This window comes from Carex rostrata, chromosome 13 (genome assembly GCF_964058835.1).
Source record: "Carex rostrata chromosome 13, lpCarRost1.2, whole genome shotgun sequence".
NCBI classification, from domain to species: Eukaryota; Viridiplantae; Streptophyta; class Magnoliopsida; order Poales; family Cyperaceae; genus Carex; species Carex rostrata.
The window spans coordinates 3717946-3743452 of NC_135930.1; the positions used below are offsets into that span (position 1 = coordinate 3717946).

Below are 25507 nucleotides of genomic sequence, written 5' to 3' on the forward strand. Positions count from 1 at the left end.
CTCTTCCTCTTCTCAAATCCTAGAAACCTTTACTATAATGTTGGAGGAATTAATTTCGGTATTTTGAACTCTTCACTAAGCTCCTAATGCTATAGAAGATACACATGATTAGCATTATTTAACTCTAAACTAACTTGAGATCGTTCATATAAAAGAATTACAAAAAAAGAATTTCAAGAAAAGGAGCAAACTAAATTGCAAATCATTTCTTAATTGCAAGCAGCAAAGGTCACAGAAACTAAGCTAAGGTCGACCCAAATTTACCAAAGAAACAAGAAAATAAGATTCAAGCAATTTTAACAATTAGAAACTAAGAAATACTCGATTTTGTAATCAACGCTACATATATATTTTAAAAAAGCTTATAACTGTACAAATTCATCTCAGTATCTCACCATTGAATTGCTTATCCCACGTATCATCAAACATCAAATCCAAAGAAACCAAGAAACAAGAAGAAAGGTATCAACAAAAGTAAACAAAGAACTAAGTGAAGAAGTTCAAGATCAATGGAACTACTTAAATTGATCATATATGTGTACCCTTCAGAGTGTGAGAAGTAGCAGAGTTTGTTTTTAAAGGGGTGGCGAATGATGAGCACCACGTCCGAGTTGCTTAGAACAGAAATCTCATACGCCTTCTTCATGAGGCCACGGAAGCGTTTGTAGAAGGTGACCTTGCGAGCGCTTGTTTCTTCTATCTTCTTTATATCTATCTTTCTTCTTCCCATCTTGCCTCTCCCTCTCTCTCTCTCTCTCTCTCTCTCTCTCTCTCTCTCGTAAGTATAAAAAGGGAGAGGATGAGGAGAGAGGGGAGAGACAATTTGTAAGACCGCAGGAAACAGAGGAGAGTTTAGATCATCGATCGATCGTTTTCATTTGATTAACATGGGAATGGTACAAATTTGCTTATTTCAAATCATTAATCAGGCATGGCCCCCTCATCTTAATTTGGCAGGAATAGTATGATTGAAATGCATATCCAAGAGAATTTTCCACGTTATACAAAAATAAGATAACTTTCCAATGAATTAGAGATTTAGAGCTTGTTTTTTCTATAAAATAAAATAAAATTATAAAACAATCATTTTGTGCCCAATTTTGAATTAAAGTCTTTAATTTCTTTCTCTCACATGAGCCGGTTCAAATAGAGCGACATAACTAAATTGCACTAAAACAATACAAATAGCCTTCTTATAATAATTAATTAGAGTTCAGCGAGCCTGATTTCGTTCAAATTCTTTCTGGCGCCGTCTTTCAGCCAGGAGTAGTGCCATTTCCTACTCTCTTTTGTTTATAAATTAGTGATCTTTATGGGCAAATTAAATTTGATAACTTAGTATTTGGAAAAAAGAAAATTACAGGTTTTTTGAGTTATCATCAAGTATAGATTAATTTCAATTATTTACACTCCACCAACCTTTTTATTAGCATCCAAAAGAGATTAGGCTTTCCCACAAGTTTTTAAGGAAGATTGAAACTTTAAGAAAAGCATTTTGTAATTTCCATGACAAACAGAAACGTGTAATTATCCGTGTTATTTAGGAAGCTTATATCTGAAATGATCAATATATATTGCTTTTTCAATAAAAAAATATGCGGATAATCGTTGTTTATGATAATATTTATCACCCACAATATAATTCTGTTAAAGTCATTTGTCGCCTTACCAACCTCTTCGAGACTATCCAAAACAAAGCACTTTTTTTACTAGAAAAATACGAGGAGAATAGTTGTTTGTGATAATAGTAACCACCCACTATATAATTATGTTAAAGTCATTTGTCATGACCTTACCAACCTCTCTGAATATATACAAAACAAAGCACTTTCTTTCACTTATAAGTACCAAGGAGCCCCGCTATTCTCTTCACCAAGTAATCAATTCAACCATTAATCTTCTGGTGAGAGATTAGATATGGCTAATTCCACCTTTCTTTCTTTTACACTTTTCCTTTTGGTCTTGCTTCATGGATGTGCAGCTCAATTTGGTGGTCAGAGCCCATGGCATGCCTCACGAGGGATCGGTATTGGCCAGAGGGCCTGTAGATTTGAGAGGCTTGAAGCACTTGAACCATCAAGGCGGGTGCAACATGAGGCTGGCGTCACTGAATATTATGATGAGAACAATGAACAACTTCGATGCGCTGGCCTATCTGCTAGACGCCGCATAATCGAGCCTAGAGGCCTTCGCTTACCTGCCTACTCTAATGCGCCTTCTCTTGTCTACATTAAACAAGGTAAAGTTGGGTTCTCAAAGATTGCATGCATAGATATAATATTTCAAATCAAAGCACTTATTTACATGCCATTTCGAGATAATATATACTATATCTAACACAATTTTGTTAAACATAATTTGCAGGAAGGTGCCTAATGGGAATAGTATATCCTGGGTGCCCAGAAAGTTACCAATCATTCCAACAACAATTTGAGCAATCTAGACAGGAAGGGCAGGCACAGGGTCAGAGGCCTTGGGATGAACACCAGAAAGTTCGGCGTGTTCGTGAGGGAGATATTGTTGCTTTACCGGCAGGTGTTACTCACTGGTTCTACAATGACGGTGATGTCCCTGCAGTTGCAGTCACTGTGTCTGACATAAGCAATAGCGCCAATCAGCTTGAGCCGAGACGCAGGGTATGAGATGTCACATAAGTTTAATTTATCACATAACATATTTGTCACATAAGTGTAAATTAATTGCATCTTCATGATGTTGATTAAAAGTACCTCTAATTTATACGCTTTTTTAAATTAAATAAGGAGTTCTTGCTGGCGGGAAGGCACCAGAGGGGAGGACAATCCTATGAAACCGAGCAACAATCAGGAAATATCCTAACTGGATTTGACACTCGATTTTTGGCTGAGGCTCTTGGAGTAAATCAGGAGCTTGTGAGAAGGCTCCAGAGTCAAAATGACAAGCGAGGCGAAATAGTGCATGTACCGCAAGGGCTTCAATTGCTTAGACCATCTAGGATCCAAGATGAGCAAAAACAACAACAACAGGAAGAGTTTTACGGAGAAAGATATCAAGGAGATTGGAGGGGAAATTATACCAATGGTTTGGACGAGAACTTCTGCACTATGAGAATAAGAGAGAACATTAATGATCCATCCCGTGCTGATATCTATAACCCTCGTAGCGGAAGAATCACAATACTCAACAGCCAGAAGTTGCCCATCCTTAACATCGTCCAAATGAGTGCCAACCGGGTTGTTTTGAGAAGGGTAATTCTAAAACACCTTTTGTGTATTAAGCAATGAGCGAGCTACTAAATTTGTTCGAACTAACTGAAATATTTTTTGTATTTGTAGAATTCAATTCTGGCCCCACATTGGAACATCAACGCTCATAGCTTGATTTATGTGACCGGTGGAAGCGGAAGGGTCCAAATTGTCAACCACCAAGGAAGAACTGTTTTTGATGGCCAGCTCCGCCAAAGACAAATTCTGCTAATCCCTCAGAACTATGCAGTGCTGAAAAGGGCATACCAAGATCAATTTGAGTATGTTTCGTTCAAGACAAACCCTAATGCTATGGTGAGCAAAATAACCGGGAAGCAATCTACTATCCGAGCCTTGCCATTGGATGTTCTTAGGGCTTCTTACCGCCTAACGATAGAACAAGCGAGGAGGCTTAAGAACAGCAGGAAGGAGGAGATGGCTTTATTTTCTCCTAGGTTTCAGAGGAGCGCTTCCGAGGAGGAGAGCAAGTCTGATCCAGAATTTCAGGGAAATCCCGATGTTACTATTACTCAAGTGGTGAATTAAATAGAGTGCAATAGCTATTGATAAGCGGGACTGGTGAAATCTGTGTTGTGTACTTGTTTGAAAGAATAAAATTATGAAATATTATTTTATGAATTATTTTTTTGCTAATTAAAGATTAATATAAATTTCAAGCCATCACTTGATAATAAATTATCTTAATACTTTTGACAATAAAAAATAATGATAAACTTAAAATTTAGCATTATAACTATAATTTATATCATAAATGTATTCTACCTACGAAAAAATAAATATAAGTTGAGATTTTATTGTTTATTATGTAATTTAAAAGTTGATTAAAAAATCTTAAATTGATGATTATTGTTATATTACCATCTGTACCCAATTCATGATAATTTAACTAGCAAGTTATGTAAGTTGAGAAGCACATAATATAATTTTCAATTATTAATATTATTAAATTTGCCTTTAAAAATAATTTATTAACATTGTAAAGAGCATATTTTTGACAAATAAGCCGTTATTTTCAATTATTAATATTATGACGGTTGGTGTAAGATTCATCAGACATCAATTAATTTGAATTTTTAATGGTATGATATTACTAGTCGTGGATTGATCATCAAAGAATTAACACTTAAATTATATGACATACGATTATTAGCCTATTTGTAATTAAGTCCAATAACATACTGGATAATTTAACTTTTTCAGATTTAATTTATTATTATTTTTTCAATTGTCAAGTTAAACTTGTGAATTTATACATTGCTATATAAGAATCTGTCCTCTTCATTCAATTATATTAATAGACAATGAAAACAATTGTAACTCATGTGTCTGTCATAAACTTTTTCATTAGGTAATGTGCCACTGGAGTTTGATGAGCAGTGGTTTTCTTTTCTTGGGTTGGAGACTTGAGGAGATGATTAGAGGGAAAAGACAAAAAAAAAAAAAAAAAAAAAAAATTACAACAATGTTTTTCAAAGAGAGAGATCTAGAGAGTTAAAAAAAAAGCCTTGTATATATAACGCATTAATTTGTACTCTTTTTCAGTAAAAAAAATACTACATAATTAATTTCGTTTATATTCACAATCATTTTATTTACAATCTAGTTATAATTTCTCAACATTTTTCACTGGTCGTTGCGTCGTCCGGAAGAGAGGAAATTGTAGTTATATAATTATCCCATCAACAATTGTCGATCTCTTCGGGATAATTATTAGACCATCTCTGATGTAAAATCCATCAGATTTTCTATTTGCTTCCTGGATGCCCTGAAAAATAATTGAAAATAAATTTGTAGATTTAATATCTTGAAATATACTTTTTTTCTTGTACCAAATGATGACTGGCACAATTCTGTTTTTGTTTGAATATGCCCCACTGGCAGCATAGAAAAAAAAGGTTATACAATGTTGTAACAAAAATGATCATCTTTTTCTCCTACTTATAAGAAAGGCCACATATATGCATCCTAGAGAAGTGTTATCGGAAATAAGAAATTGAATTAAATAATTGATTTGTACCTCGGAATTGGTGATTTTAACGTTTCGTCCAATTCTTGCATTTTTATCAATAATACAATTGCTGGAATAGAAAAAGATAAGAACTATTAAATGGTAGATAAAGATGTAGATAAATCATATCAATCTAAAATTATGAAATTGTTAAAACAGATAAACTAAAGGGCCTAAATATGTAATATATTTGAAAGAAAGATTAAAAAGGCACTTGTACTGTATTTCTTCTCTAGAAATGTGTAATCCACATTTCATCATTTACGTATATTTCGTCTCTAGAAATGTATTTTTTAGTTTGGGATTTATAAGTTCTCCTCATCTTTTTTTTTTTTTTTTTTTTTTTTATCCTTTTCATTGAGGTATATCAATATTCAATAAGCACTTACTTTGATTTAATCATTTAAATTAAAATCTCTAACCTGATAACTGAGTTTTCACCTATTCCCACCGGAACTTTTCCTTCTCGCACCAAACTTGCTCTCTCATCATCTGTTTCGTATAAATCAGCACCAAACATTACTGTGTCCTGCATCGATTGTATGAAGCTTAATATATTAGTATGAAATTGATCTTTTGGTGCGTCTACGTATGGTTAGATTTTCCTCGTACTTATACAAAAGGCTACAGAATACACAATCTAAAGCTATTATACGGTCTCCAGGCCTGGCAGTATCAAACCACTATGAATATTATTTTCTTCAATTCCTAATTAAATATAGAATTTATTTTTAAACTGGTCTGGTATAGAGGGTCTGTATATTTCTAAAATGACAGGGTCGATCATATTACTACTGGGTTCGAGGGAAGATTACAACTCAAAATATGATTGTCAAATTAAGGGCTTACTTTCATTCTGACATTGGCACTTATGCGAGACTGAACACCAATGACACTATGCACTATCGAGCAATTGTCCAGTATACATCCATGAGAAATTATTGAGTCCGTCACCTTCAATATTAAAAATAAATCATGAAAAGTATATTATCAATAGCTTGGACGTGCATTTTGCAGAATTAATGCAGGTGTCAGTGTTTGTTTTCAAGTTTGGTTGGGCTCCTAACTGCTTATTCTTCTGTGAATGACATAATGCTGCAAAATACTTGTACGTTTTAATCATAGCATTTTCTAGATCTCGAAAATGAACTTTATCTAAGGCTAAATAAATACCAAAGTAACTTTACTAAAGATTGGATGCTACCTTGCTGCTGTTGATCATGGATGGTGGTAAGTTTCTCCTGGATTTATACATTGGCTTGTCCTCATCGTAGAAGTTGAATCTCGGTTGCTAAAATTTGAATAATTGAAATCAAATAATAATATATCAGATGTTGAATGTAAAGTACATGTTGCTACCTCCAGCACCTACTGGCCTGACCATTAAAAAGAGATATTAGAAGGACAAGGTTAATTAGTCAGATATTTTGGTTATCTTGATTGGTGAGTCAAAGCAGGACCTAATTATGGTATAATTTATACCAAGAAATACATGAATAAACAATGATAGCAACTCAGGTTTATACCATACCTACCATTCCCAATTGTGTGTTTCTAGACCTGCTAACCTGTAGCTAGAATGTTATTTAGTCTAAATCAATTAGCTTCAACAGATTGCTTTAAAAAAATTAAATAAAAAGTAGAGAACACATACATCATCCGTAAGGGCCAAATTGGCCTCAAAGAAGGATCTAATTGTACCAATGTCTTCCCAGTAATCGTTAAAAAGGAATGCCTGTTTGTAGATGGTGTTAGAAAAATATAATTTGAAATAAAAAATATTCTCTGTTTGAAACTGATTTTATGTTTTTATTTGAATCTAATAGAAACTTTAGCACAACATTCTAATGATTAGGTATTTAAGATGGAATGGACCTTGACAAGGAATTCCTTTGTTGATGCAGATTTTATCTCCGAACCAAAATCGTTTGCACTAGGAAACCGCCTCCTTACATATCATATTAATAAACATATCATTTGAGAATAGGTTTAATAATCAGACAAATTTATTTTATTCTCTTAAGTTTAATTATCAACTCTACCTAATTCTTTGAGCCTTTTGGTGTTCTGGACATGATTGGTACAAAGATAACTGGTTATATATTGATAAAAGACAATAAATGATTGATTAATTTTTACAAAAGGTTTATGTTTAGTATGGCCAGGGCATTATTTGAGTTCCAATGACCACTAGGAAAACTAGCAAGTAGCTACTAACACTAACAAATTCGGGTGGTAATCTGGTAATTAAATCCCTATGTACCAAACTACCAATCCTTGACAAAGAAAATGAGGCAAATGAAGATTAAGAAGGACATACCTCAGAAGTTTCAACAAGACATCTTTCCGGAACACATATATACCCATCGAAGCAATGTATGGTTTATTAAGCGCTTCCTCTCTTGAAAGGCCCAAAACACTAGTATCGACCTCCTTAGAGACAGAACCAAAGTAAACATATAATATATTAGAGAACGATAAAACAGAAAATAGAAGTGGACAATTTGCAGATTGTTTAATATATGAACTATGAAGCCACAGTTTGCATTTGGGTATCCTAGTACAATACATTGATATCGAAATTGGTGCTTTTTATGACTTCATATAATGTATCAAAAGCTTCTGGCATATTTCGGGACTGCTGGATTGATCTATGGTTTATAATTAAGATAATTATTTTAACAATATCTAGCATAAACAACTGAGTAGAACTAGGGTGTTCTTAAGTTCACCAAGTCCCTTAGTAAACTCAAGTCTAAAACTCATTGAATCAGCTTTAAACGATAAATCTGAACTGTTGAATTCCATTTACTTTACGAGTGATACGTCTACATGTAAAAAGAAATTAATTTTGAATTTAATTTTGCATAGAGTCTTGGTTAAAATACGTTCAAAAAATGAATGCATTAAAATTAATTTATTAATCTTCTAATTTTGACCACTTGACTTTAAACTAAATTAATTTGAATGTTTAAAATTTTTACATGTAGACAAATTTTCTCGTAAGTTAGGCAGATTTCAACTGTTTGGATTTGTCATTTGAAACCGATTTGATGGATTTCAAACTTGACTTAACCAAAGAGCTTGGTGAACTTAAGAACACCCTAGTTCTACTCTAAACAAATACTTATATAAGATAGCTTCCTCTAAAGCCACTCCTATACGCTATAATCCTTATCTGAACACTGATACATACCAGCTACTCACAACTATTTAATTTCAGTCTAAACATGGCCAAACCGCGACATTCCTAATGTCACATGGGTTGAACAAATTACTTGATTAATCTAGAATATAACTTAGATAAGATATTGAACACATTGTATTACCATAGCCTTTAAGTCATCTCCCTTGGGCTTCTCGCTGAAGGAAATGATTCTTCCAGTGTCATCTATATTAATCAATCCAAAATCCGATGCACGACTGTCAAGAAAAAAAAAAAATTACCTACAAGTTAATTAACAATGACCATGGATGCACTTCAACAACATAACTATTGCAATTCATTTGTCTCAAGTTACCTGCCGTCCATAGGTAAACAAGAGATTGTGACATCTGCACCACTTTGTCTGTGACTCTGCATGCGAAGCGAAGCAAAATTCGGAATGATGATTAGTTCATTAAAATGCTAATGACAAAAACATTAATTTGTAAGTTTTAACATACCTGAATAAAGTCCATGTAATCCATTCGATAAAGATGATCTCCGGAAAAGATCAATACATCCTCTATTTCATTGGATTTTGTATCCTAAGAAACCACAAAATTAACAATGTTGTTCTGTCACAAATTTATTTTTAAAATAATTTTCTTCATACTTCTAAAATATCAATTAAACATGGATTATAAGGATCTTGGTTCAAATTGAGGTTCAACCAGGACTAAATGATTAACAAATTGGAGCAACCAATGCCAATGGTACAAAATTAGCAAACTTTGTTGCAATCCTCAATTGTGTAAATCCAAAATTACATGAAATTCATGTAAATGAAGACCTAAAAGCATAATTTAGCACCTCAAAGAGCCAAGCAAACTGGCGAACAGCATCAGCCGTGCCTTGAAACCAGTTCATTCCATTCACTCCGGGGGTTTGGGTGGCTGCTAGAACCTGCAAAATATCATTATATTATTGAATAAATGAAACATTATTTTGTATTAGACATGGGAATTAAATAGACAGGTTGTTCAGGCTTTGATTGGACTTCAATATATATTTTGGGTGCAGCTTCAGTATTGTTCAGGTTCCTATTAATTGTCATGGAGCAGTAAGAACTATTATTCAGATAAAATTTTGGCTAGATGCAGAGTGGACAAAATGGTACCAGGATCACAGAGTAGATTCTATGGCAGTACAATACCTAAACCTTAAACCTTGGAGTATTAAATCCAAATTAACCCATGTGACAGATAAAAAAAATTGAAAATATGAAATGCATCAACACCTCCACAAAGCCGTCTCCAAAAGCCACATTGTTGCGTATCTTGTAGGTGTGTGTAACATGTCGATTCAACGAGGTAGAGTTGAACTGGGTTAGAACATAGACTTTGTTCAGCCCACTGTAGAAACAGTTACTCATGGCCACGTCAATGAGTCGGTACGCGCCACCTATTGGCACCTGTCTCATAAGAAATAATATGAATAAAAAAAGATTGTTGGGTAGTTTGTTGTATGTATAGTACTTTATATCAATCTAAGAAAACTTACAGCGGGTTTTGCCCTTGTTTGTGTAAGGGGAAAAAGACGGGTCCCAGCTCCACCACCTAGAATAACTGTTACTACATTTTGTGGGTTCCTCATATCTTCACACTAAGTAAAAAAGCAAGAACCAACCAGGTATTTGCAAAGAATATTCATCGTTACAAAGGTAAGTATATGATGTGATTTGAAGAAGAATTTTCTTTTTGTCACCCTTCCTCGTTTGGTGATTATTAGAAGTATTACCACAATGAACAACTTAGGCGCATTGTGCTAAGTTAAATTGTTCTATATATGTGCAATTTTTTATGAAACTCATTGTATCATATGAAAAGTTCCCATAAAAAGAGTTAAGCAACAGTGGTCACTATTTCATCTTGTTATATTGAAAACAGGAAATCATAAACAATAGTGATCACTATTTTGATTTGTTGTTTTGGTGTCACTTTTTTTAGAGACAGGTTCAAAACCCTAAAATAGTAAGATGTTCAGTTTCTAAATTCCAATTGCACATTACATAATTCACACACTCTATTCTTTCTAACTGAAACATCTCAAAGCACTTTTATAACGAAAGCACTCCTAATTAACGCACTCCGGCCGTTTCGAACTCATCCTTCATTTTTGTTTCTTTCTATCAAAAATTCATCTTTTTCATTTGTTAAGCAAATAAAATCTAGCATAAATGTCATGACAACTAGAAAACCATAAACACACAAAGCAGTGGTAACAGAAAAAAAGTTGGAAATATCATAAAAAAAGGGAAAACAATAGAGGTTCCTTCTATGAGAGAAACCTAAATGGTTTGCCAATAGCCAGGATCATCTTAATCTTGATCCAATCTTATTTCAACAAACAAGAACAATTTCTTGATAACTTTAGAAACAATTTGTTGAAGGAAATTTGGAACTAAACCTTTTTTTTATTGTTAACTTCAAAATTAAGCATTTAGTAATATCATACCTTGACGTTTATATTTACTTCGTCGTTGGAGACTGACATTTTAATGGAACAACTCTTTCTATTTTTTGGAGCCATCACCACTCTGGTACGCTGCAAATCTGCGTGCCTTCGCATATGAGCACTTTCTGTATGTGTGATATCTACCAGCCGCTGCCCTGCCAATAGTGGCATCATTGAGTTGTTCCTCCAAAAAGCCATATCTTCTCTGTTGGAATTAGTGCGGTGCAGATGCAGAGAGCAAAGAGTGTGTTTGTGGGTTAGGGAGAGAAAGAAGGAAAAACAGTGAGAGAAGAAGAGTTTGTATGGAAGATGAAGTTACCCTTGAGACTTCATATAATGACCACAGCTTGCTTTAACTTATGGAGGAAGGCATGATATTCGACGTGCTAGTATTGCCACGGGGCACTAATTAGGTGTTTCTTTTGGCATGATTTGCTGTGGCTTTCCTACAAGTCTAAGGTGGTGCATGTGTTGACTGGTGTATGAAAATGTGGAGGAAAAAAAAGGTATGCATATATATGTTTTATAGGTCCAATTACGATTATACAAGATACTGTTAAAATAGATGACCAGAGAAATGTAAAATACAATTAACATTTAAAAATAAGGAAAAACGTTATAGTATTAGTATTAAGGGTTGCCAATTTGCCATCAAGGTTTTATATTTTATTAGAGAATTTAAGGGGTTTTGTTTCACAATTTTCTCTTCTAATCCTATTGCCTTTGCTTCAATATCTTCTCTGTGCTTCTTGTTCGATCTATGCAGCTCAGTTAGCACCCGATGCTTCTTTTACATATGGGTATGTAGGGATTGAAATTTAGAAGAGCTGGTCTGAATGCTAACATAATATTTTAGGTATGTTTGTAAATTTCCATAATTTCTTAATTTTTCAGATGGATTAAAATGCAAAAGTTTATTTTTCTGGTTAAATTTCTTAATTTGCCACATCTCCTGCGCCAACTCGATCTATTCTCTCTTCTACCTCTTATATAAGACAACTCTAAGCCCTTTATTCTCCTCATTGTTCTGACAACTCCAACAAAAAAAATCCCTAAATTTTTATTAATAACAAATAAAATAATCAAATTAAACAAATTAATATGATTTTAATCAATTTTCCAAAATTAACATTTCCCCTAGATAATCCAGCGGAATTGAATTGAAAAAATTCCGCTAGATAATTCAGCAGAATTTACAAAGTTACGAATGAATTGAATATTGCACAAGTTGAATCCAATTCCACTTAATTATCCAGCGGAATTGGGCCAACTCAATTCCGTTAGATAATCCATGAGAAATGTTCCTTTTAAAAAAATATTAAATCCATGTTAATATGTTTAATTTGATTATTGTATATGTTATTAATAAAAATTTCGGCAAAAAATCTCTCGTATTGTTATATATATTAAGATTTTTTATTTATTCTCTGATTTTTTGCTGTTTAATCTGTTCAATGGCACTTTATTCTAGGGCTGCTAATGATTAAGGTTCGGCTCAAACTCGACTCGGCTCAATGAGAGAAGCAAAATGATTCGGCTCTAACTCGGCTCACTTTTGAAAGAAAAAAGTTTGACTCGGCTCGACTCATGTAAACAATTGGCTCGACTCGGCTCATGAGCCGGCTCATATTTTTACTTGAGCCGTGAGTTGGTATACTATTGGATTATTCATAACTATGTAACAATTATTCATCATGTGAAAGAAGATTGCTCAATATACTATTTACTATTGGATTCATTGGTTCCTTTTTATTTTTTAATATCAAGAAGTTTTTTATCTTTCCTCTTGTTAATTTTCTCCGTTTCAAATTGGGTTGGGATGCTACAGCATAACGTGTTTTATATTACAAATTTGGAATTTCAAATTTCAAAGTTTTTTCAAATTTCAAAGTTTTTCAAATTTCAATTTTTTTTCCAAATTTCAAATTTCAAAAAAATTTCATATTTCAAAATTTTTTCAAATTTCAAAGTGTTTCCAAATTGGAAATTTGAAAAAAAATTGAAATTTGAAATTTTTTTAAATTTGGAAAAAAATTGAAATTTGAAAAACTTTGAAATTCGATTTTTTTTTTTTTTACATGAACTGGGTCACGAGCCGAATCGTATTGTATTGTTATAACGAATTCTAAGATAATAAAATACAAACATACATGATTTATATATATGAATCCAATAATTAAGGTAGATCATTTTCCAAATACATATGCAATTCAATAAAATATTGGACAATTTTTTTTTATTGTAATCTCTTTAAACAATCCAAAATTTGTACTAAATTCACATTAAATATAAAATTGATGTTAAAAGAAAATGTATTAAATGCAAATTTTAAATTTCTTTCTTTTAGAAAACCATCTAATATTGTAATAAAATTTCAAATTTATAATATAAAACACGACAAGCGGCACTACGTCCCAGGGAAGGGTTGATACGCTAGTCGTGATATCTAGGACCCCACTAGGTAGCAGTAAGTAAGCAAAGAACTAGAAGATTCTAATTTCAGCCTTCATACTGAAGCCCGTGGTCTAAGCTTAATTATAGGGTTGAAGAAAGAAACATAAAAAATTAACAAGAGGAAAGAAAAAATAAATAAAAAGAAACCAATGAATCCAATAGTATACTGAGCAATCTTCGTTCTCTTTTTTACATAGTTATCATGAATAATTCAATAGTATACCGGCTCACGGCTCAAGGCTCAAGTAAAAATATGAGCCGGTTCACGAGCTCGCGAGCCGAGTTGAATCGAACCAAGTGTTTACATGAGCCGAGCCGAGTCGAGTTCGAGCTTTTTTCAGTTTCGAATCCGATTCGTTATGAAATATTGAGCCGCTCAACTCATTGATTCGCGAACCGGCTCGACTTATTAGCAGCCCTACTTTATTCTATAGAAGACATATATAATTCTCAAATTTTCTGTTAATGATAATAAATGATGCAATCTGAAGATGAAGTTGTTTTTTTTTTATCCATTCTCTCATTGATTGCACATTTTGGGATGGAGATGCAATATGGAGAATTTTTTTAATTATAAAAATTAATACAAAATAATGTAGTGTATTAAAATGATTGCCCAAATATTTTGATGAATAGGCGGAACCATAAAATATATTCGGCTCCAAAGAATGGAGCCGGATTTTTATTATTTTTGAGCCGCCACACCAAACCTCCGTTCACACAATAGTTTATGATGTTTCGGGATTTTATCTAACAAGCAACTCAACATTGAAATTTAAGTTTTTCAGATGTGATGGTAAGAACTAGTGGCCACAGTAAACTAAATCCGCCAACATACTATGGCACGCCAGATTGGATCAATTACTAATTTATTTTCGGATCCATAGTTTGAAGCTGAATTTTTTTTTTTTTTTTTTTGGGGTTCTGTCATCTAAATTCACATGGAATCATTCTAGTATCTTATATTATTTTAAATTAATTTCAATAAAAAAAAAAATCTTTCTTCCAAGCTTCATGATTAAGCTGGAAACTAGGAATGAGTAAATTGGTGGCTGCAAGTCATATGTTGGGCCTAATTTAGTGCTTCGCTTAAATCTCCTTGGAACAGACATAATAAACTAAAGCCCATCTTTCCACTGATATACTAAATTTGAGATGAATGATTATTTGTTGAAAGAAAGGCGTATTATCTAAATGGTTTGATTAATCTGATCACTTGAAGGAATGTTCCCGATGTTTAAAAAATAATAAATAATTAAAATAAAAAATTCACATTATTTTCAAAGAGAGCATAAAACAATAAAAAAAACAAAAAAACTCCATATGTGGAAGGCCCAAAAAAGCCCTATATAGTACACAGTTTCCAGCCCAACCTAAGTCGTGTGAATATTGTATCATGCCTCAAGAGCCTCAATCTCCTCGTACAATATTTTCTTGAAGCATTGCATGCTATCTGGCTCTAGTCCGACTACCACCGATATCCCGCCATCCATCGCCGGAACTCTAGATAGATAAACATACCCACTTCCGTACAGTTCTGCACGTGCCATTACCATCGGTTGGCCCCAGCCGAAATCTGCATCATACACGGGAAAGCTTAGCCAACTTATTGCCATCAAGCTTGTGTTACTCATTGCACCTCTCATCTTGCACAAAGCCTCTAAATCTGTCAACTCTAAGTGGTCGATAAGTGATCGTCCAAAATCATCAGTAATACTGTCTACCGTCTTTTGTATTAAATTTGCACCGAATTCAAGCGTGTTTGACACAAGGTCCCCAACTTTAGTTACAGCCACTGCACGGAGCGTCGGGTTACCAAAGTAATTTGCAGGGAGTGGTGGCTTGAAGCGGTCACGTAGGTCAACAGGCAGAATGAGTTGGGTCTCTACATCAGAGGCCAGTCCACGTGCAATGCAGGTGCATTTCCACAAGAGCGAAACTACTGCACGGAAAGTAGACACCCTCTCTCCACCTGCGACGATTTTCAAGGAGTGGATTTGATCTTTGGTGAGTTTGAAATTGGAACATATGCCCTGAGAGGAGGCGTTTGACAGACCTTTGGATTGGTAAACATTCGGGGAGTAGTCAGAGTGGTCAAAGGAGACAGAAGGAGGGGAGCGGGCCCGCAGGATGGTGTGATCGAAAAAGGGAGCAGGTATGGTGCCTGAATCACCACGGGTTAAGGAAGATAATGTCTTAATGAAAAGGGAGGCGCTGCGGCCATCTATGGCGTAATGGTGGATTGCAAAGCCAAGAACTATGCCGCCGCACCTGAGGCGAGTCATCTGCTCGTCAATAGAAGAAAAAAATAGATTAGTGAGTTAAATTTATATATTACCTAACAAATATTGCATAAATCTGTATATATATTTTTGAATATTAATTAAATTCTTTTTTTTTTTGTAACAAAACAATGTAGGGGGACGCCTTCATGACTCTTCCAAAATAATTAATTAGAACAAAATTTGCAATTATCATGGAGTTTGTCTACAATTTGTTAGTTAGTTTTGTTTAATGGAACATTTTTATGTTTTATAATATTACCGGCTTATATATCCTAATTTATTGGAGAAACCATCTTTTAGCACTTGTTAATTAATTTTGCAAAACAATTGTGTTTAAAGGAACAAATTAAGCTCTTTTTAATTAGTTTTGCCATGGTGCTTAAAGTGACCAACCATCTTGTGTACCCAAGCATGCAACTTTTGATCATTGAGCACAAAAATGGTGATGCTCAACTTATTCAACAACCCTTTCAATACTTAGAGCAAGCCAGAATTGAGATACTTTAATTAACGGATTGACAAAGTGGAAGGACCTGAGTCTTTTTTTGACCAAATTTGAAAAGAGGTTTTGATCATATGATGAGAAGCTGTGATGTCATCTTACTGAAAATTGATATCAACTTGGGTTGTGATTGGTAATTATCTTCAAAAGTTGCATGCACTTCAAAAGTTGCATGCATCAATACTAGCTAGCTAGTATATATATATATATATATATATATATATATATATAGAGATATATATATATATATATATATATATATAGAGAGAGAGAGAGAGAGGTGGGCTACGGTGAGTTATTGCAAAGTAAAACACATTTCTACTTCACGCCGTATTTTTATTTTGAAAGTTCAAATGACCGATCCGAACCGTTAGATGTTTAATCCATATTGAAATGTGCTTGGAGACCAAATTTTACATTTTTTGGATTTTTTTGCTATTTATTAAGTATATATATATATATATATGAGGAGGGATCGGATGACACCCTTTTTTGGTGACATCGAATAACATCGTGCATTTTTAAAATTTTCAAAGTCCAAACAGTCGATCCAAACCGTTCAACATAATGGATATGTTAAAATGTGTTTGCAGATCAAATTTTACATTTTTTTGAATTTTTTTACTATTTAACAAAATCGCTATATTCAGACTATTGAATTTTTGTACCCATCTTAATAAATAGTAAAAAAAATTCAAAAAAATGTAAAATTTGATCTGCAAGCACATTTTAACATATCCATCAAGTTCAACGGTTTGGATCGACTGTTTGGACTTTGAAAATGCACAGTGTCATCTAATGTCACCAAAAAAGAGTGTCATCCGATCCCTCCTATATATATATATGAGTTAGGCTGGGGTGCTATGGATAGCATAGTGGCCTCTATGCTACGGCTCAATATTCGAGTTTCCAAAATTCAAACGGTCGATCCGAACCGTTCATCTTATTCTCCATATTAATATCTGCTTGGAGACCAAATTTTATAATTTTCTGAATTTTTTTACTATTTATTAAGCCACTTTGAAAATCGCTAATCCAACGGTTTTACTGTTTTGTGCAGCCACCGTTGGATCAACAATTTTGTAAAATACTTAATAAATAGTAAAAAATTCAGAAAAATGTAAAATTTGGTCTCCAAGCAGATATTAATATAGAGAATAAGATGAACGGTTCGGATCGACCGTTTGGATTTTGAAAACTCAAATATTGAGCCGTAGCATAGAGGCAACTATGCTATCCATAGCACCCCAGCCTAACTCTATATATATATATATATATATATATGTAATGTTTTGTTAATCTACGATGTGATGTGGTAGTATGTTGACTCTCGCTTATTTTAGGTTTAGGATGCATACATCATTTGGAAATAAATCTGCTACGATCCTAAGGGATTGTAGGGTCCTAGGATTCCAAATCCAACCTTTATTTTTTAGTATTACAAATCTCTATAAAAGTTATTTTTTATGCACGAATCTCAAAGCAAATAAAAGGTTGAATTTGAAATCGTAGGACCCTACAATCCCTTTTAGGATCGTAGCAGATTTATTTCCTACATCATTTACTCTTGCTAAATCCGCTTCTTTTGTGAGTCTGTATTATTTGTATCATTGTATGGTGTGCTTTATTTCTATTCTGCTTTCTTGTGCTGCCGTTTAAATGGCTATGTATTTCATGGCATGATATTTACTTGGGTAAATTTCGCTGGAGGTCACTAAACTTTGTTATTTGTCACGAATTGGTCACTCAACTTTGATTTGTCCTTTTTGAGTCACTCAACTTTGTTATTTGTCCCAATCAAGTCACTCAACGTTTTCCATCCAAATTTTTAACGGAATATTCCTATTCCGTCCAAAAAATTAACGGAATATACCCATTCCATCCAAAATTTTAACGGAATTAACATATTCCATCCAAAAAACTAACGGAATTAGCATATTCCGTTAAAAATTTGGATGGAAAACGTTGAGTGACTTGATTGGAACAAATAACAAAGTTGAGTGACTCAAAAGGGACAAATCAAAGTTGAGTGACCAATTCGTGACAAATAACAAAGTTTAGTGACCTCCAGCGAAATTTACCCTATTTACTTTGTAAAAGTATATTACTTTTATGCAGGAGCGGAATCAGACTTTCTAACTATGGGGATCAATCGTGAATGAGAGTCAATCAAATAAAATTTTTATAATGCAAATGGAAGTCAATTTATAGTATTCATAGTATTTTACTTTAGATTATATAGAAAATTGTGTATAAATATAAAAAAAAATTAAAAAAATGAGGATCAATTGATCCCATTAGCTCTTACTCCCTCAGCCTGTGCTTTTATGTTGCATAACTTTCTTTAGGACATTCGTACGAATATGTTGTCATTAATTAATATGTCTAATTAAAATTGCTGTTATATATATTGAGGGAGAGGCGTCATAACGGTGAGCTATTAGTTCAAAATGTTTTTACTACTTGAGTGGCTATTGACATCTGTACTCGAGTAGATTCAAACAGCTAAATGTTAGCCGAGATTGAAATTAATTTAAAATATATATTGCTGGAATAGCCGAGAAACCAATTTGTTCAAATTGTTCTAGAATCACTTAACTGCTTTTCTGGAAATTAGAGGGTGGGCCTTTGGGAACTCTCTGCATGTACCCGTCTTGTTCAAGAAATGTAGTGTAAAAATTGCTATATCTTCTCCGTTAGAGAACAAAGTGCCTTAACCTCGAGCTTGTTCACATCATGGTCATCCTTTTAGTTTAGCCAAAAACTCACTATATATTCTGATTAAGAAAAACTTCTATGTGAATGGTTGATAATCTTAAGTTAGACATTTCTATAGGTTATTAAGAAATTTACTTTCTTTGATTGCATCCCATTTATAAGCGTTGAGATGGACAATCAATGTTATTTGTAATATTTGTTAAGTTGGAAAAACATAAAGGCACAACCCAGCGTAACTAGCCTGAATTTTTTACCAACTTTTTTTTTTTTTCTCTTATTTGTTCCCCTGTTATCCTTGAGAACGAACCAACTGATTGTTTGGGTAGTGAAATTCCTTTTATATACATTTTAAATGGTAGCATTGCTAAATGCTAATTACTCTTGCACATGAATGTATATAACACTGTCGTTAAAAAAAGGCAAAAATAATTTAAAAAAAGTATGAACAAGTATTAAAAACAAACCTGGACAGCCATTATGGCACAAGGGGGCTCAGCAGAGTCGATCACCGGCACAAGCTTCTTCCTCATCTCTGTTGACGGTGTGAAATCCTTGAAATCATCAAGTGTTGCATCTGAATCCGCTGTCATAAAATTCACACCTTGTCCCGTGCAGTCGATCTCTATTCTGCCGGTCTCCGGGTTCCGGCTCAGCCGACCGGCCAACGGGTAGAAAACCACCAGTGCCTTGGCCAGACCAGCTTTGAATGCCTTGATGGGAAAGAAATCTGGTATGCTGGTCGAGGGGTACACGTAGATTGTTGGAGTGTATTTGCGTGATGGGGCTAGTTCGAGGTTGGAAAGGTAGATTTTGTGCTTTGGGGTTTCATCTAATGGGGTTACTATAGTGGATTGTGTTTTTCCCACCATTTTTGGCTTATAATATTGTTATTTTACTTGGTACGAATGGATACTGCTAATTAAAAAATGAAGGTACGCAGCTTCTTGACAATATATTGTTAGGAGGACAAAAGGAGGTTTTTATTTATAGGTACTTGGGGAAGAGTTCGCACTAGGAGTGGTAGTAGTAGAGATAAAGAGTTTAAGCTGAAAAAGTTGTTATGTTTTAATCCAAAAAGTCTATTTGAGTCCATTGAGTTTTGTATTTTTAATACGTGGTTTAATGACTCTTTGTAATACAGAATTAAAATCACTTTGAGTTTTCTTTTTGTCTCTTGCTCTCCTTTTCTCCTCAAATCCTAAAAACTCTAACAAGTTGGTATCACAGTCACTATTACTGCCGACAGTTCAATCGGCAGATTCACAGCTAGTCCGCTGCTATTGTAGGATTTTTCTCCCGCTAGAGTTTCATTTTCGCTTTCCAGTCATATCCTTTCGCATCGCGTGTTGATGAACCATGTCGCCGAAGTTGTGTGCCGCAATAATCGCTTTTGGTGTGGGATTTTATTCTTCCTATGAGCCGCACAAGAACCAACAGATTTTTGGTTTTAACTCCAGTACGCACCAGCTGCTTCTGATTTTTTCTCTTGGACCGCGCAAAGACCAGGGAATTTTTTTTGTGCATTTTGGTCAGAGGCGTAGTGATTTGATTTTGTAATTCTAATTTATATTAAATTATAATTTTCATAATTTGTTACTTGGTGTATTTGTTAATTGGGAGAATTGATAAATCAGATGTTTGAAAATTTGAATGAATATGTCAGTGAAATATGATATTGAGAAGTATGATGAAAAGATGAGTTTTGCATTATAGCAAGTGCGTATGGTGAAAATTTTCTCAAGCCAAGACGTTAATGATACTATTTTTGATTGAGAAAATTTGATTGATGCGTTAACGGATAGTAAGTGGAGCAATATGAATGATAAGACACTCTCCATTATCGAAATGTGTTTGAGCAATTTGACATTGCAAGAGGTCCTATCGGAGAAGACCGCTAAGGGTTTGTGGAAGAAATTGGAGAACATTTACATGAAGAAATCTCTTACCAATCGATTGCAGTTGAAGTTGTGCCTCTACACCCTTCGCATGGTTGAAGGTACATCAATTTTCGATCATATTTTGTAGTTTGCATCTATTTTGAAGGACTTAGGTAATATTGATGTTAAGGTGGACGATAAGAACCAAGCTCTTTTGTTATTGTGCTATTTACCTGCATCATACAAGGCTTTTATAGACATATTGATTTATAGTAGAGACAAGATTTCTCTTGAGAATGTTAAGAGCAATTTGCAAATCAAGTTGCATACCGATAGTGAAATGATCAATAGTGAGAAAGAGAGTCAGGGTGTTGGTTTGGTTGTAGATCGGGGCAGGGGCGGACCTAGTGTATTCCAGAGGGGGGCAACTGCCCCTCCTTGTATTTTGAAGTTTTACACAAATTTATAGGTTCAGTTTGACTTTGCCCCCCTCTAGACTTTTGGTGTTTAATTTAGTGTTAAATTTAAAGTTAAAATTATGATAATTTTTTTTGAATTCTAATTGGTAATGATAAGAAGTCAGAGTATTGAAAATTAGAAGTCAAAGCATTGGAAATTAGAAATTAGAGCATTGTTTTTTTATCTAATACCAAATTAGCTAATGAGTTTGAACCCGACTAATTATTCAAATCCGATTCATTATTTTCTTGCCCTTCCCTGACAAAAATCCTTGATCCACCTCTGGATCGGGGTAAGTCATGGGACCGAAACTCCAAAGATATAAGGACACATTCAAAGTTTGGGCACAAGAATTCGGCACATAACTATTACAAGAAGAAGGGACACATTAAGGCTAGTTATTTCAAGCTTAAAATTAAACAAAAAATGGATATTAAAGGTTCTTCTTCCAAGTTGGCCAATGTGGCCAAATGTGACACGGTTGATACTCATTGTGTGATAGATACCAATGTGGATGGCAAGTATTGTTAGGAGATGGATATGGGTGCTTCACAACACATGACTCCAAATAGATATTTCTTTGACACTTATGAGTCTACGGATTGTAAAGGTTCTAATGGAGAACAACAACATGTGTAAGGTTGCCAAATTTGTTCGGTGATAATTAAGTTCCATGATATAAATGTCCGAAGATTGACGGGTGTGAGGCATATACCTGATTTGTCAAAGAATTTGATTTCTTTAGGGTCTCTTGAGGAAAAGAGATGCATGTTCCAAAGTGAAGGTGATGTCCTTAGGGTTTATAAAGGGGCTCTAACAATCATGAAGGCAAAGAGTGTTAGAACTCTTTTGTTCCTACAAGGTTCCACGGTCACAGGCTAGGCCGCTATTACACGTTTGGGTACTATATCAGATGCATATGCTACAAAGTTGTGGCATATATGAGATTGGTGCATATGAGTGAGCAAGGAATGACCATCTTGAGCAAGAGAGGCTTATTTGGCTTATTTTGTGAGCATCGTGTATTTGGCAAGCATAAGAGGTTGAGTTTTTTTATGACCATTTATTCGACTAAGGGAACATTGGACTACATTCATTTGGATCTTTGGGGATCTTTTCATGAGTCATCTAAAGGTAAAGGTTATTATTACATGCTTACTTTCATTAATGATTTCTCAAGGAAGGGTTGAGTTTATTTCTTGAAAGAGAAAATCAATATGTTTCTCACCTTCAAATAATGAAAGTCACTTTTGGAGAACCAAATAGGAAATAAAGTTAAGGGGTTGAGAACCAATAATGTGTTAGAGTTTTGTAACCATGATAACTTTTGTAAGGCCAAATGGATAATTCAGCACAAAATGGTGGTCACCATTCCTCAACAAATTCATAGTGCTGTGGAAATGATAAATAGGACACTACTTGAGAGATCTAGGAGTATGTTTTCAAATGCGGAAACCGTTAATACATCTTGCTATTTGGTGAATCGATCTACTACCACTTCAATTGAGTTGAAGACACCCAAAGATAGGGGTGGATCCAAAGCCATTCAAAAGGTGGCTAAGCCACCTGTATGATTTTAAAATTTTAGTTGTGTATACTAAAATTTTATTGAATTTTATTTTTTTGAAACAATTTATATAGTCCATCCCACATCATAAATTATCACATGTCTACTTGTAGTGTAGTGATAAGAGCTTATGTTGTGTATGGGGAGAGCTTGGGTTCAATTCCCACTAGCCACAACTTGTGCATTTTAATTTTTAGCCTCTCCTATCAGAATTTTCTAGTTCCGCCCCTGCCCAAAGAAATATGGTCAAGTAAGCTGACCGATTATTCGAATTTGAGGGTGTTTGGATGTCCCTCTTATGCACATGTGAATGAAGAAAAGTTAGAACCTCGATCAAAGAAGTGTGTTTTTGTTGGTATCCTGAAAATGTAAAGGGATATAAGTTGTGGTGTCCTGAATCATCCAAGTTCTTTATCTCAAGAGATGTCATTTTCAATGAGTCAGTAATATTAAAGGCAAATGAGATTGCATACACCCGAGCCGACTATTAAGGAGAATGACACAGTTAAGAAGAATGTAGAGTTTGAGGAGACAGTCTAAGACGGTGATGATGCGATCTCACATGATGTCAATTTGGAGGAAGGCCAAGAAGAGGCACAACCATATGCATTGGCAAGGGACCGAGCTAGAAGAGAAATTCAATCATCTACAAGGTATGGACACTGTAACTTTGCTTATTCTTTAGCAATTACAGAGAATATGGAGTATTGTGAGCCATCTTCCTATAAGGAGAATATTTCTTCCAAGGATAAGGCCTATTAGGTTGCTGCTATGAATAAACAGTTACAATCCTTGCAACAAAATAGGACTTGATCTTTTGTGAAGCTTTCTAGTGGTAAGAGGATTGTGATTTACAAGTGGGAGATTGATGGCTCAAATCCTGCTGATTTTTGATATAAAGCAAGACTTGTGACTAAATGGTATAGTCAAGTCCAACGTGTGAACTTCAACGATGTATTTTCTCCCGTTGTTAAGCATATATCCGTTCGAATTTTGCTTTCTTTGGTGGAAAATGGATGTGAAAACCACCTACTTACATGGTGATTTGGAAGAGCAAATTTACATGAGTCAACCGGAGGATTTTACATGACCAAATTTACATGAGTCAACCTTCACATGAGCAAATTTTTATGGCCTTAAGCAATCACCATGGCAATGGTACAAGAAGTTTGACTCATTCATGGTGAGTATTAATTTTCATCATTCCAATTATGATAGTTGTGTCTATTTCAAGAAGTTGAATGGTGGGAATTTCATTTACTTGTTGATTGCATCTTCAAACTTGAAAGTAGTTAGGAGGTTGAAAGAGCAACTAAGTTTGGCATTTGAGATGAAAGATTTGGGGGCACCAAAAGGATTCTCGGGATGGAGATCACAAGGAATAGGTCCAAAAAAAATTTATTTATTTCACAAAAGAGTTTTCTCGAGAAATTGCTACGCCGTTTTGGTATGGAGAAAGTGATGATTGTTTCAACACCTCTTGCGGTGCATTTCAAGCTTTCGGCCGCTTTAAGACCAAAATTCAATGATGAGAAGAAATATATGTAAAAAGTTTCATATTCGAGTGAGGTCGAGAGTCTTATGTACTTGCTGGTGTGTACTTGACCCGATATTGCTCAAGCCATTAGTGTGGTAAGTAGATATCAATCTTGTTCTAGGAAAGGACATTGGAAAGTGGTGAAGCGGATCTTATGCTATTTGAGAGGTACCATTGATACTCGTTTAGAGTTTGGTAATGGCAAGGCACTAACGAGTTTTGTGGATGCGGATTTTGCGGGTGATTTAGACAAGAGGCATTCTTTGACGGGTTATGTTTTTACCCTTAGATATTATGCAATTAGTTGAAAGTCTACACTTCAAGTCATCATTGCACTCTCAAGTACTGAGAGTCCGAGACCAAATACATGGCAATTACTGAGGCCATTAAGGAGGCTATTTAGCTCAAGGCATTTGTTGGTGAGATGTCTTCTTTCAAGAGTCCTATATTATAGTGTTTTGTGACAACCAAAGCGTGATACATTTGACTAAGGTTCACATTTACCATAAGAAGACAAAGCACATTGACATTCGATACCATTTTGTTCGAAATGTGATCTCATAGGGCAAGGTTGCCGTGAAGAAGATTGATACCGAGTTGAATCTGGCCGATATGCTCAGAAAGCCTCTTCCAATTGTAAAGTTTGGTGTCGGTTTGTTTCTAGCTAGGTTGAGTTAGTTTTGTATCTAGCATGTTGCTAGTGTATCTTTATGTTTACCTTTTGTTTAGGTTATGTTTTCTTTATGCATTTGCTTTATGTTTTAGTTTGTTTTAGATGCAATTTGGTTGAAGGTGGAGATTGTTATGTTTTGACTCAATCTGTTATTCAGGCCCATTGGACTTTGTATCTTTAATATATAGCTTATGTAATGACTTTTTGTAAGAGATATATAGTTAAGTCAAATGAAATCACTTTGAGTTTTCTCTGTCTCTTGTTCTCTTCCTCTTCTCAAACCCTAGAAACCCTAACGGTTGCAAAATAAATCAACATGGCTTAGTAAATAATCACCCACAGCTGATCAAATAGGAGATGATTACAACAACATGAAATATGTTTCATGCTCGTGGATAAAAAATAACTATTGTTGGGATATGATCACAAAAATTATTATTTTTTAATATATAATTATATATTATCGAAGGAAGAATCCGTGAGGATATCAATATTGTTAAACAATTTTGTCCTCGCCAATTAA

General features: G+C 34.3%; 3 protein-coding genes across 3 annotated transcripts; 1 reads left to right on the plus strand and 2 right to left on the minus strand.

The window, feature by feature from the left end:
• Positions 1-1917: 1917 nt before the first annotated feature.
• Positions 1918-3855, plus strand: LOC144564497 (cocosin 1-like). Its single transcript, XM_078314094.1, has 4 exons — positions 1918-2239; positions 2365-2636; positions 2763-3227; positions 3315-3855. The coding sequence occupies exons 1-4, from the start codon at positions 1918-1920 to the stop codon at positions 3768-3770; spliced, it is 1515 nt and encodes a 504-aa protein (XP_078170220.1). The 3' UTR covers positions 3771-3855.
• A 1053-nt stretch (positions 3856-4908) lies between these two features.
• Positions 4909-11110, minus strand: LOC144564498 (glucose-1-phosphate adenylyltransferase large subunit 1, chloroplastic/amyloplastic-like). Its single transcript, XM_078314095.1, has 15 exons — positions 10913-11110; positions 9959-10060; positions 9696-9869; positions 9269-9361; positions 8920-9003; positions 8775-8830; positions 8583-8676; positions 7574-7686; positions 7129-7201; positions 6908-6988; positions 6458-6544; positions 6103-6207; positions 5676-5782; positions 5263-5323; positions 4909-5010 (listed from the first exon to the last, which is right to left on the minus strand). Exons 1-15 carry the CDS (start codon positions 11108-11110, stop codon positions 4909-4911), a joined length of 1530 nt encoding a protein of 509 aa, XP_078170221.1.
• Positions 11111-14606: 3496 nt separating this feature from the next.
• Positions 14607-19808, minus strand: LOC144564304 (putrescine hydroxycinnamoyltransferase 1-like). The gene is made up of 2 exons (XM_078313903.1): positions 19336-19808; positions 14607-15651 (listed from the first exon to the last, which is right to left on the minus strand). Exons 1-2 carry the CDS (start codon positions 19738-19740, stop codon positions 14761-14763), a joined length of 1296 nt encoding a protein of 431 aa, XP_078170029.1. The 5' UTR covers positions 19741-19808; the 3' UTR covers positions 14607-14760.
• Between the last annotated feature and the right edge of the window lie 5699 nt (positions 19809-25507).

What these genes read in the sequence shown, in the direction of transcription:
- LOC144564497 (XM_078314094.1), top strand. Translation starts at nt 1,918, where the DNA reads ATGGCTAATTCCACCTTTCTTTCTTTTACACTTTTCCTTTTGGTCTTG. An exon ending in TCTTGTCTACATTAAACAAG is followed by an intron (nt 2,240 to 2,364) that starts GTAAAGTTGGGT and finishes CATAATTTGCAG; the next exon opens with GAAGGTGCCTAATGGGAATA. An exon ending in AGCTTGAGCCGAGACGCAGG is followed by an intron (nt 2,637 to 2,762) that starts GTATGAGATGTC and finishes AAATTAAATAAG; the next exon opens with GAGTTCTTGCTGGCGGGAAG.
- LOC144564498 (XM_078314095.1), bottom strand. Translation starts at nt 11,110, where the DNA reads ATGGCTTTTTGGAGGAACAACTCAATGATGCCACTATTGGCAGGGCAG. An exon ending in AGTTTGCTTGGCTCTTTGAG is followed by an intron (nt 9,004 to 9,268) that starts GTGCTAAATTAT and finishes GTGGTTTCTTAG; the next exon opens with GATACAAAATCCAATGAAAT. An exon ending in TTAAAATCACCAATTCCGAG is followed by an intron (nt 5,011 to 5,262) that starts GTACAAATCAAT and finishes ATTATTTTTCAG; the next exon opens with GGCATCCAGGAAGCAAATAG.
- LOC144564304 (XM_078313903.1), bottom strand. Translation starts at nt 19,740, where the DNA reads ATGGTGGGAAAAACACAATCCACTATAGTAACCCCATTAGATGAAACC. An exon ending in GTGCCATAATGGCTGTCCAG is followed by an intron (nt 15,652 to 19,335) that starts GTTTGTTTTTAA and finishes ATTGACGAGCAG; the next exon opens with ATGACTCGCCTCAGGTGCGG.